This window comes from Thamnophis sirtalis, unplaced genomic scaffold, assembly GCF_051295495.1.
Source record: "Thamnophis sirtalis isolate CommonGarterSnake01/CBP01778 unplaced genomic scaffold, rThaSir2_p1.2 scaffold_4, whole genome shotgun sequence".
NCBI lineage: Eukaryota > Metazoa > Chordata > Lepidosauria > Squamata > Natricidae > Thamnophis > Thamnophis sirtalis.
In genome coordinates, this window is record NW_028261384.1 from 28,482,253 (window position 1) to 28,495,772 (window position 13,520).

Genomic DNA, 13,520 nt, shown 5'->3' on the forward strand with positions numbered 1-13,520 from the left:
TAGCAACCACACAAGGAAGTGATTTAAGGAAACTACTTGCGAGAACTAGGTAGGAATTTTAAGCCCCTATTTATTTCTTGCCATTGTTAGACAGAAGTAGAAAGTATTCATTAGTGAGCTAAGTACATTAGAATTATTGTATAATTATTAATTTACCACCCAAAGTAAGTGGAAAACAAAGTTGTTCATAACTGGAGCTCTAGGTTATGTTTTATCCAAGGCTATTAGGGCCTAAAATTTATATCAATTATAAATTGTAATAAGAAAGTTGCCTTATCTGTGAATTTTTGCATAGAACCAATGCCATCAAAGGGAGTGAAACTTATTTTGTGCAAACATATTTTGAAAAGAAAGCATCAACTATTGTTAAGGAAAAAGAGGATTTTCAAATAAGAGGCTCATTGTGTTCTGTGTCCAACAGTACAAAGGAGTTGCCTTTAAGGCAAAAGCTGAAATAAAGGGAGGGAAATGAACTTAAAGCTTTTGCAGGAGAGGTAGATTATGTGAGACAGTGTAAAGATCAAAGAAGCATCAAGATTGTGAGCTCTAAAGGAAGAGTCTGGAATTTGCAATAAAAGAGTAAATGTGTAAAGGATAAGGAAGAAAATGTTGAGAGGGAAATAGAAAGGATATCCGTGGCTTTATTTTCATTAAGTAATAAGAAAACATTTGTGGATATACTTGTAGAATATTGGAAGGTAAATAAAGAAGTGATTTTTTGGCTAAATCATCAGCTTGAAACTAAGTTAAGTTTTTGAATTTTGAATAGGAACTGGAAAGTAAATATGTATATATCAAGAATACTTTACAGAGGATTACTTAATGTAAATTAGAGTGTAATCTTATATACACTGGTCCTCAGAATCAACTGCCATGAATTCAATGAGAGTATGTCTGGGCAAACATAATTTTCACTACTCTGGAAATTAGAAAATGTGGTCTTGGTTTAATCAAACAGAGAAAAATCACAGCTTTGAGCACTGGCTTAGTTTTTTCTTTTCTGTTTAACCGATGACATATTTTTTGCCTGATTGCCTACTTTTTTTGATTATATGTAACCCAGTTCACAAATATTCAAGGTTATTTTTGCAAATTGAATGGAATCTTCCTAAATTAATTTCAACTTGTTGGAAACATTTGCAGCAGTTATATGAGAGAAGAACAGACAATAGACAGTCTTTGGAATCAAAATGTGGTTTTCTTGGATTTGATTTATTGTAATTTTTAAGGTCAGGTATGATGAAGAACCATGGTTTATGTGTTAATATAAACAAACCACTATTTCTAGAAAATATGGGTTTGTTTTAAACTATTGTCCAATTTACTTTGACTCAAATGAGGATAAATCTGCTCTGCTAGTTCGGGAACTTTCAGAAAAGAAATAATTATAGAATTCAACTGTAGTTCCCAGTATTTCTGCTCAACCAAAGTTAGAATGACTGCTGCCCAGCTTCTTATGCAATGAAGAAGAGTTGAACTTCTTCTCCAATGCCTCTTCCCAGGGAACACAATATTATTTGCTTATGACTATTTACACTAGTATATAAAGTAAGAATTCTTATAGCTTTGTTATTTTTCAAAAAGATACCAAGATAAGAAATAAAGAAACAGAAATGGAAAATTAAAAAGGGGGGAAGTCTTGGAAGGGGGTAAGAATAAAAGTGCAGGGGAAAAAGTAAGAAAAATAGGAAAAGAATGATTTCCAACTTTCTTTGATAGAGATAAAGATATAAGAGTACATCGAACTCTTAAACTAAGGTTAACATTTGTCTTCATTATTTTGATAAGCTCATATAATTCTAATCATCAAATCCGCAAACCAGTTTTTTGGGGAGGGGGGTTTGTTGTTGTTGTTTTTGCAAAAGTCCAATAATGGTTTCCACGTAGAATTAAATTTGCCACTTTTCTGTCATCAAATCAATCATGTCTGCCAATTCCACCATCTTCACCATCCATTCTCCCATTTTAGAAATTTGTAAGTCCTTCTGCCTTTGAACATACAGATGCCTTGAGTGCGTGTGCATGTGTGTGTGTGAGAGAGAGACAGACAGACAGACAGACAGATGGACAGACAGACTGTCAGACAGACAGACATAGAGAGAGACAGAGAGAATGAGAATGAATTATTGGCTTCAAAATACATCTCTAAAATTGGATTTGACTCATCATGCATTTTAAATGATGGCATAAATGTCCCACCTTTCGCTGAACGAATTTCTATTACAGCCTTTATCTGTAGAGTTCCATTATTTTTTGTAGATTCTATTTCATGATTTAGCTTGCCTTGAAGCACTGATATATATAAATGTTATTAATATCACATCAGAAAATATTTTATATAAAATCTTGCATTTTGTACATTCCTTTTTGATTGGGATGGTATCTTCATAAAATAGAGTTAATGCTCTTGATTGTAAACGGATATTAATAAGGATTTCTGTTTTACTATGAAGAAAGGAAATCTAATCTTAAGTATTAGAGTACAAAATACAATTGATACCAGGTTAAGTATTTTATCTAGAATTTTTTTTGAAAGTGGATGGGTATAACTTTAAATGAAGATTATGTAAATATTTAAAGGGACCATTTTAAAGAGATTAAGATCAGTGACTGCATGGCAGAACATCTTTCCAGAATCCATTCCAAAGCTATGTGCAGCCAAAGTTTCTTGTGCTTTACATAGTAAGAAACTCATTCTGTAATCTCATATTGAAGCATGTAGCTAACTCAACCTTTAGCAGGGTACTGATGGTGATAAATTGTAAAATTTTGAAGATATGCTTTTCTTATTATCTGTCACATCATAAATGGTAAAATCGGTCTCTTTCTGCTTTGCACAATTCTGCAGAACTATTAGTGACACTCAGGACAGAACTATCCCTTCCAAATGAAATGTATTTCATATACCGTCCATGGCTAATTAAAGCAGGATAAAATGTGAATTAAAATATAAAAGGGAGACGTGGCACAAGGGAGACATAAAAACCTGGTTGTAAGACATATACAAAAACAGGAAAATGTCAAAAGCCCAAAACCACATAGTTCAGCTAAAGTTCGTACAGAGACACATAGTCAATACCTATGGCACAAGACAAAAGGAGAAGTAAGATAATATCTACTTATAAGGCTTCTTTCCTCAAGATAACCAATAAGAAATGAGTTCAGTGTTTCCGTATTACGCTGCTTTTGAGAATGTATAAGAATGCATGCTTCGATGATAAGGGTTGTTCAGAACTTGTATACTAGCCTTTGACTAGTTTTCTGAACCTAGCTGCCAATAAACTTCTTCTTGATCCCGAGACGTCTAAGTCTTGTTATTTTCTGCAACATAATAATAATAATATATTGACTAAGTCACTATATGACTGAGCCTATAGAGCATAAAACATAAACTTTTTCTATCAATACAGTGGCTGTGCTCATATATTGCTGTTAGCCAAATACAAGGAAATGAGTTGATAGTTTATCTAAGTATCTAACTATGTGGATCTAAGTATTCTTACCTATGGAAATTCACTCAAGTTTATGACATAGGGTTGTTGTCAATGCAAAAAGAGCATGGGTGTCAAACTAGTGGTGCCATGTTGCCATCACATAATGTTTTGCAACATTTTTTTTCTCTTTGTGAAGCTAGGGTCGGCGCATGATGCATTTGGCTCATGGGCCACCAGTTTGATACCCGCGTACCTAGAGGAAAGACTATAATAAAATTGACTAAAAGAAAATTAGTTCAGGGAAATATGAGCAACAGAGAATTGCAAATTCAGTACTGGCCTATCTGCTTTGAAAAGGATAGCATCAAATATACCTGGATGACGGACTCAGTTTTCACTAACACTTTTAAACTTCTTTCTTTTTATGAAGCTTCCCAATCTGCCGTGCTTCCAGTGGCTTAGATGAGACCTTCAATAATCCCAAAACAGCATATCCGTTCTGTGTGAGAATTATAGGATTTTGAAAAGCTCCTTTATATATTGCTAAATCTTTTTAGTCAGTTTTAATACTAAAAAAAAGAAAATGAGGAAAACTAATGTTAAAAAGCCTTAAGATGGAAGCAGCTTTTGAGAGCTGGATCATGTTCTGAAGTAACTGATTCTTTGCTCTAATTTCCTTTATTAATTTTATCTTTTGGTGTTGTTCCTTGCAGAGAGTGAATCTGTCCTTCGATTTTCCATTTTATGGCCATTTCCTACGTGAAATTACTGTTGCAACTGGGGGTAAGTGGCTTCCTTAGCGTTCACTTTGCATAATCTGACAAAAATCTGACATTTCAAATCAAGTAGATTTTTTTTTCATATTTTAAGGAAATGTGAGTTCATTCAAACGCAGTCTATCTTTTATGCAAACATGTCCCCGCCCCTCTCTCTAACACACACACACACACACACACACACCCCTAATCATTTTGAATAAGTTTTTTTTTCTTTGCCCGAATAGTCAAATGTGTCCTTGGAAAGAGAAGGTGGGTTTTTTTATTAGTAGGACTCCCAAAAAATATAATGCTTTGGCTTGCACAGAGGCATTTCCCTTGTCTCTTTCTGCAGGGCTTTGAAGCAGTTACATGTTTTCCAAGTATTGCAGGGCAGCTCTGGGGAAGAATATGCTTGAAAAAGTCACATTCCCTCATAGATGACTGAGATGACACCATGTAAGAATAATCTTAAGAGATAGGAGGGAAGAGCTGCAACTTACACAATGGTCTCATAAATGAAATCTTAATACAAAGGAGGAATGGGGGTAGAGAATTGACCCTCCCTAGTTCTCTGAAATGTAAAGGCAGGGGAGGAGGCAAGTGCTTTTGGATTTGCAAGATTCTGTTACTGTAACTGTACAATAAAATTAGTGCTAATGTTCTTGGATTTGTTTCCTGGTTTGGGTTACTTTGAAGAGCTGGCACATCAACAATGAATATAGCTGTACCCTATTTTTATCTCATTCTTTGCCAAATTCACACCATTCAATGGGATAGCTACTAGAATAAGATTTCTATAGCTGGAAATTGTCCGATTCTGAACATTTAAATAAAATGTGATTAACTTAATAAAGTTTAGTTCTATTTTCATCAGCTCTGTATTTCTCTGTTCGTTATAAAATTTTTTACTAGCTATAAAAAAAATGACCCTTAATTAATGAAAAAGGAGGGGGGAAGAGCCAACACTAATTGCTGGCTCATTTGGGCAATTAGTGTATCCTTGTCCTCAATTCTTATTTTGCCAAGGTTATTTGACTCCCATGTCTGACGAAAATCAGTATGTACTGCCATTATTGATGTAATTAATTGTTCTAGAGGTGCATATATCATACGGGATTCCTATGAATGCTAATTCTGAAAACTGGGAAACTACTAAAGGCCTAAAAGTTTTCTAATGATAAGAAAGGCTATTAACATAAAATTTCAGATTCTGACTTCGGGAGAAATAAGCACCAAGGTTTCTTTGTTTTAACATCCATGCTGAGGGGTTTGAACTGTACACATATGTTATGTTGGCTGAAGATTCCCCTGACCTTTTCCAATATGCTTGCAACATACATCTCAAAAAAGACCCTACAGGAGCTCCTCCGTAATAGACAATGAAGTAATAGAGAACGATAAATGAAGCAATGTTGTCATTCCGTACGTTGCAGGCATATCAGAAAAGCTCAGGAGAATCTTCAGCCAACATAACACACATGCACACTTCAAACCCAAAAATACACTTAGGCAGAAGCTTGTCCACCTCAAGGATCAAACCACCCAGACAGAAACTGAACAATATGGTATATGCAATACAATGCAGTGAGCCATGTGCAGATCTGTATATTGGGGAAACAAAACAACCAGTTCATAAACACATGGCACAACATTGGAGACCAAACACATCAGGACTACATTCAGCAGTCCAACTGCATTTAAAAGACACAGGACAACAAAGTTCATATTTTGGACAGAGGGGATCGCTGATTTGAAAGAGAGGTTAAAGAGATCATCTATGTCAAAATTGAACACCCCTCTCACAACAGAGTGGGAGAGATATGACAACATCTATCTCCAATCTACAACACAGTCCTTTCAACAGGTCCAAGAAGGCTCCACACTAATTTGCACCACTCAGGTGTCCCTGATGACATAGATAACCTTAATAACCCGCTAAAAAGAATGCAAATGACCAGTTGTCTTCAAGGAGTATAAATCCTTCCATTCCTCACCATTCAGAGCTTAAGTTCTTGAATGAGAAGTGAAATAAAGAAAAACCAGAAAATCCAGTTGCCTCTTCAAAAAAGCACCTTTGGGACAACCATGACCTGGATGACTGAGAATCTCCATAGACATTCAGCTCAGTAATCTTACCTGCCTAGGCCCTTATTCAGATCTTAAAAAAAATAAAGGGCCTGCCATATATTTCAAACTTAGAGTATGTGCACATTAGTCCAAATATAGTCCATTCTGTAACAGTAAAAGCAAAGCAGAATTATTACATTTATTTTTGTTTTTACCTAATTGCCAATCAAATGCACACATTGCATTTGTTTTTCCTAAAATGGACTGGTCTGCATAAAATATCCTCTAATTGGCACATTGATTTTTTGGGTACATAACTTCAAATAAACATATTTTACAGATTTTGTACTGTTTCAAATTGGCAACACTGTATTCCATGAGCATATATTTCTGTAGTGATAGAATCTGCTAAGACAGACGTGAGAACACTTTCCATGAAAAGACATCTCTGATGAATTTCTTTTGCATCCTTATCTTCTGTATTCCAATGTATTCTGGGCTGATAACATGTTCCAAAACCCTATCAGTATGATAGTGTGAAAAAAGGGCTGCTTCCCTCTACTGGTTTTATTTAAAAGACAGGGACAAGAAGTAATGCAAGTCAATAGAGCCATTTATTTATTTATTTATTGGTCCTAGACTATTGAGGGCCTGTAGCCAGAAATCACTGTGTGAGTTAAGCTAAATTTTTGAAGCTATGATCTATTTTTATAAAAGACCATGCAAAGCATAGACTTGAAGTTGCTTTTTGGAGCTACTCAGTCCCTACTGTGGCCTCAATAGACACTTTGCTTTGACATATGCCAGTACCTGCCAAATAACTCCCACAAGTGCCAGACAGGATGAAGAGAGGATGCAGATCAAAGCAAAGTTGTCTCTTACTTGTTTCCAATATAATACCCCTCATCTGAACTACTTCGTGGATAACCTCACGTGGCATTAAAATTTGCCCCATTGGATTTTGTTGGAAATTAAAATTATTTCATTGACTGGGTTCTTTGATAATAACATTAGAATTTATTTATTATTTTTGTATAGAGGAAAAAATATATAAATGGATAAAATTTAGCAACATTGTCCCCTGCAAACTATAAATACTGTCATGTGAAGACTGTTTTATATATCTATTCCTACATGAATTATGCAATAAAACCTAATTGTTCAATTGCAGCTCCAACTGGGAACTTCTCATAATTATAACCAACATGCTGTGTTGATAGTGCTCTGTGAGGGCTTTTTTAAGATCCGATTATATCTATGAAGTACGGAGAACTATTATCTTATGAAACATGGTTTTAAAATCATAATTCTTTTAAAACAATATTAATTCCAATTATTTAAATAAATATATATTGACTAGTATTAATATTCCAATCCAGTCAATCATTGTTCTGATAAAACAAATGATAGTTTATATCATTTCATAAAATCACAAAAATATAGTAATCATTATAGGATAAACAGAAAAAAATTAACTCAGGAGGTATGGTTTTTGACACTGTAGATGGGATAAATTAGTAAGAATCCTTAATGTCACTTCAGACAAAGAGTTAAATTTACAATTGTACTTGTAACTTCTGTAAAGCAGTTTGAAAGCCCTTTCTTTATATCTTGTTTCTTTCGTTTCTACTTGTTATCTTTTTTGTTCTTTTTAAACTTTAGCTTTCTCTTTTATTTCTTTTTTCTTTTTTTATTCTGTTTTAAGTTTTATGAATTTTTACTCTTCTTTTTTAAGCTTTCAATAAAGTTATATTTTAAAAAAGGAATCATTGTAGAATGACCTATTGTAGATCCAAACAAAGTCTACTATTACCTTTACCTTCAAAATGTTTCTGCAGATATTCAGCTTAAAATTGTTGTTCTATAATTTAAGGCCACTACATCTAAGCTTTACTTTCAAGGTGAACCTCTTTGAATATAAGATCTTTCCTATCTACAGTTGTCCTATACTAAATTTGGAGTTTCCATCCTTTCAACCAATTTCTCATAAAGTGTATTTTAGCCTGTAAATTATGTCCCTTGACTTCCTTTCAATCTACTCCACTTTGTCTATTTCTATCTAAGACTGCTATCTCAGATCTTCATATAATCTCCTGTTCAAATAAAAATTTAAACTAGGGGGATTCACTGAAATACTTTGATTTATGAGAAAAGACAGAAACAGGCTCCCCGGGCAAATACCTTCTGACTAATTTCTTTTCTAAAATGCTGCATAATAGCTGGAGGAATTACATGCAGAATTTCCCTGTACCATAAGATGAGCCATTAGTCCAACCAATATCCTTCTCATCCTTGTAAAATAGCTCTTAAATAATACTATCAGTTTGGATGGCTGATAAATATGAAAGAGATTTTGAGATGCTTTCATCCTTCATTTCTGTGTTCCATGCACTCAGAAGTTTCCGTAGTAACACAGTTGAAAATTGACATATGAGTTGTGATCTTGCTTGCTAGGAAAAGATTAAAGACAACAACTTGCAGTTGTCAACATTTGGAAGATAGTGAAGATGTAATGCAGAAGGCCATTGGATTCAAACTGAAACCACCATGATATCCGATTCATACTGTAGTTTCTCCAACTGTACAATTAACTGAAGACTTATATGTCCTATGGAAGATAATGAATAACGCTTGTGTTAGAATCTGGACTCAGTATATGAAATGCTTGCCTGGGTTTTGGAAGCACACTTCTTTCAGTGTGAAAGTATGCAGAGACTCAAGTAAAATAACCTGAAAACAATTCTGAACAGAATTTATATTGATAAATTATTAGGCAACTTATAAACAACTCATATTTGAGTTATTGTTATTGCACAATTCCTGTTCTGCTAATTCTAGAATATGCAGCACTTTGCTTCAGAACAATGAAGTTGGAAGTGATAACTTTTCCTAACTTGCAAGTATTGGTGGGGGCTGATTGCTTTTAAAATTGCTTTAGGAGTGAGAGGAAAGACAGAAACAATTTTAATTGTTTTGCACATAGGAAAAGCAACCAAAAATTTTGCTGAAGAACTATCTAACGACACAGAGTTTATCATTTCTCATACACAAGGAAGGAAAGAAATAGCAACAGTACATTTGGCTTAATCAAATTTTCCTTCTTGTATATATTTTTAAATTCAACTAATTAAGTATAAGAAGAATAGCATGGTGGCCTAGAGGTGGAGCTCTCTCCTCATAATCAGGAGGCTGTGATTATCCTAGGCTGTGAGTTCAATCCTAGGAGCAGCAGATATGTTCCTGTCTGAGTGCAAAGAGAAAATAACTGCTGTAAACTCCACATAGGTGTCAAGAAGGGCATCTGCCAGTAAACGCTCAGCTCCATTCTATCAACCTCAACTCCACCCCAATGTAAGGGATTACAAGGTCATTAAAAGAAAAAGCGAACAAAAAGTTGCTTAAGATGAATGGTGTCCATATATTGTTGTTTTCTGTCACTATAAAAGATACACACACACACACGCACCAGTTTTTGGAAGCTATAAAGGCTGGCAGAATGTTTATGGTCCTTTAACCCAGTGGTCCCCAACCTTTTTATCGCCACGGACCAGTCAGCCTTTGATAATTTTACCGTGGCCCGCTGAGCGCGCGCAGGGGTGGGGGAGCGTTGTTCGCGACGACACATTGATTGTTTATATATCAGATTGTATGAGGTCAGGGAAATGTTTGATACTGATCTGGCTGGGTAACTTTAGCCCATTCACTCTATCTAAGCCCCCCCACCTCACAAGGTTGTCGTGGGGGAAATAGGGGGTGGGAGTATTAGGTATCTTCACTACCATATAGAGATCTATATATAGATCTATTTCAAGCTATTTAGCTCTCATCAGCTAGCCATACCCAAGTTTGGGAATCGAACTATATATAGTAACTATAGTAACTATAGTTATAGAACTATAACCATATATATATATATATATATATATATATACACACACACACATACATACATACATGCATGCATGCATGCATGCATGCATGCATATATACATACCGTACGTATGTACGTACGTATATATATAAAATGTCCAAATAACAGGAAAAGCGCTTCAAGGACCAAAGTATATTCCTTTTCTGCAGCCTTAAGAGAACTCTCGTTTTTTGAGGCTCAGAACCAGGCATTCTCGTGGGCTGCAAAAAGGAAACGCGACCCGGGAGCGCAACCTCCAAGAGTCCATATCGCCAATAACTACGCGTGGGGGGAAAGGAAATGTGTTTTGTGAGGAAGAGAAAGAGCGCGCTTCACCGATGCCCATTGGCGAAATTTTGGAAGAGAGGCAAGAGACTTCAGGCACCGAGCCCCCACCCCTGGCTGCGGCAACTGGAGTGGGCGGGAGGCAGGGAAGGGGTGGGCAAGACCGCCGCTTTTCCACCACGCGCTGCAATAGCGGCAGCGGCGGCCTGAATCTGGCGACTGCCCCTCACCACCTCAGGCCGCGCTCATACCCTTACCAATGCCGGGCGCCACATAGACGAAGTAGAGGAACGAGGAGGACAGCAAGAAAAAGAAGAGAGCGGCCAGCAACGACCGCCGGGGAAGCCGCCAGGGCCTCCAAGGGCTCCGCTTCCAGCGCATGGTCCGCCCCCTCCTTGCCTCGCTTCCAGGCGAGCCGACTGAGGCGAGAAAGGAGAAAGAGGCGGAGGCGTTCACTGAGGGGACGGCTGACTCGGGGAGGGGGCGGAGGTGGTGTAGTAGCGGGGGATTCTTCCTCCTCGCCTCACTTGCTCCTGTGCTTCCGCGCAGCTCCCCCCCTCCGGCGACAGCGCTGCATGAGTGAAGAGTCGGCCAATGCATGGCCCCCGGCCGCTGCAGCGATCATGGCCCCCGGCCGCTGCGCGGCCCGGTGCCAGGTACTCCACGGCCCGGCACCGGTCCGCGGACTGGGGGTTGGGGACCACTGCTTTAACCAACTAACACATCTTTGGTAGGAGATAATAAGCTGCTTCAAAAGAATATTTCATTCTATTAGACAATAGAATGAGTAAGGAGAACAGTGTAGCTGCAGGATATGATTGAAAGATAATTTAAATATGGGAATCACTATAAAATATGTAGGCACTAATGAAGTAGTGGTTCAGTTACAACATCTGGATTTAGATTCTACATTACCCAAAGCTTACAAGAACAGGGACACTCTTAGTTGTTTCACACACACCATATTTATTTAATTCATACTTTATTAGTTGTTTTATATTATGGACCCCTTTGAGAGTCTGATAAACTTACAAACCCAATTATGCTCAAATACAGTTAAAAACTAAAAAATAGAAATATGTAAGTTGTAATTTTTTCCAGTACAAATTCACAGATCCCCTGAAATCTATCTGTCCAAGGATCCTAGATCAATGGAAATTAATTGTCCTATCATAGTTTTCATTATGTCCATCCACCTGTGTTTTGCCCATGTCAGTAGATATGATGTATTGCTGTGTATAGAGAAGTTCTTCCAGGTTGCCCATCCCTGACAGACAAATTAATTGAGTGTGAGTCAGGAGTTTCTAGGTTGAAATCCCTTTCCTGTCAAAAGTCTATCAAGCAGATGTGAATAAGCCACCCCACTCCTTTCCTTTTGCTTGTTTCTTCATTTGTAGGTGGGAAAATGTATTCCTCTTTGGAGGAAAATTTAAAACAGTGTAAAAAAAGACAAAGCAATGAAATTTGCCGTCTAAAATGGGTTCTATGAAATGTGAATTTGCACATTTGAAATTCTTGTTATCCTAAACATGGAGAACTTTGCCCCAGTTTGCTGTTATGAAACAAAGTCTGTTGCCTTGAATGAGTAATGTTAGTAAAAATGTAGTATGGATAAAACTCTAGTATGAATAAAACTCTTAAATTCACATACAGCAAAAGCCTGATTTTCCATGGAATTATAATGATAAAAATTAAAATACTACTTTTTCAGTGATGGAAATAAAAAAAATGAAAATTTAAATACATAAATGTTAATTATGGAAGTAAGTGGAGTAACTAGATCAAACTAAATATTGCACTTCTCAAAATACATTTTGGAATTAAATATGGTATATGAAAAATATTCTATGAATTTCTTAATTATGGTCTAAAATCATGAGACATTATGAGTTTCCATTCCTTCTTTAAAATATTTCACATATTGCCTTTATTAAAGTTTATATTTTGAACACTGCAATGCAGATTGTTTCTGCACAGCTAATTATATGGGGCAAACTGTCAACCCTGTATAACTAAGAAGGAACATATGTGTGTTTATTTTCCATAGAATCTTTTTCAACGATATGAAACAACATGAAATGGTTAGATTCTTAAATATAATCGATTCCTAGTGACTTTTATTCTCTAATCAGCACGTTGTAGATAAGGAGGCTTGGGGGTATCGACAAGGTAACAGCAACCACTTGGATAACATCTGATGCATACTCAATTTCAGCAAATTGCACAGTGTCTAGTTTTTCACTCTGATAGAAATGATCTGATAATATTTCTAAGTTGGCAGTTTCTCACATCAGTGGTTTCTGTAGTTGATATGACACACAGAGACAGTTTCCTTGCTTCATGGATTTAATTTTCTAGGAATGTTTTAAAAGAAGAAGCAGCATCAAAAACATCTACTTGGCACTTTGTGTAAAACTACAAATTAAACCGGGCTGAATGCATTTTTAATCTTTTAAACTGAAAATAGTAGTGAAATTCAGATATCATAGGGTTTAGATCAGTTTATATTCTATTTTAAAATGTAAAAACAAATTTTTCAACTATGATTAACATAAGTATAAATGGGAAATGACCAAAGTAGTGGGGAAAAAAACCTTCCAAAATCCCTAGAACTCTATAAACAATTGGGAGATGGAACCGATTAGGTGGTTCCGTCCCAGGTGCCTGATGGACCCTACAGGATTTCAGACGGCACTTGGGGAGATACCTGAATCTCTGGCCCGCAGTCCAGCAGAGTCCTTAGTCGCTGCTTGGAATATAGTGGCGGCGGAGGCTCTAAATCAGATTGTGCCTTTACGGCTTCTCCACGGCAGTGGATCCAGGAGGGCTCCTTGGTTCACCAAGGAACTCCGGGAGATGAAGCGCCAAAAGAGACGACTAGAGCGACGATGGAGGGCTAGTAACTCTGAATCCGACCAAACACAATTAAGAGCCTTTGTTAGGACTTATCTAGTGGCGATACGGGTGGCAAAATGTGCGCATTTTTCCACTCTTATTGCATCCACAGAATCGCACCCAGCCGCCCTGTTTAGGATAGCCCGCTCCCTCTTGAAAGGGAGGGATGCG

The 13,520-nt window shown here is 36.7% G+C and overlaps 1 protein-coding gene across 3 annotated transcripts in view; it reads left to right on the top strand.

Annotated features, from left to right (window-relative positions):
- PLXDC2 (plexin domain containing 2) overlaps positions 1–13,520 on the top strand; it is a 266,176-nt gene that overhangs the window by 164,080 nt on the left and 88,576 nt on the right. For all 3 annotated transcript variants that reach the window (XM_014056257.2, XM_087712674.1, XM_087712673.1), the window contains exon 4: positions 4,148–4,217. In XM_014056257.2, the coding sequence (XP_013911732.1) occupies positions 4,148–4,217 (70 nt within the window). The remainder of the gene's footprint in view (positions 1–4,147; positions 4,218–13,520) is intronic.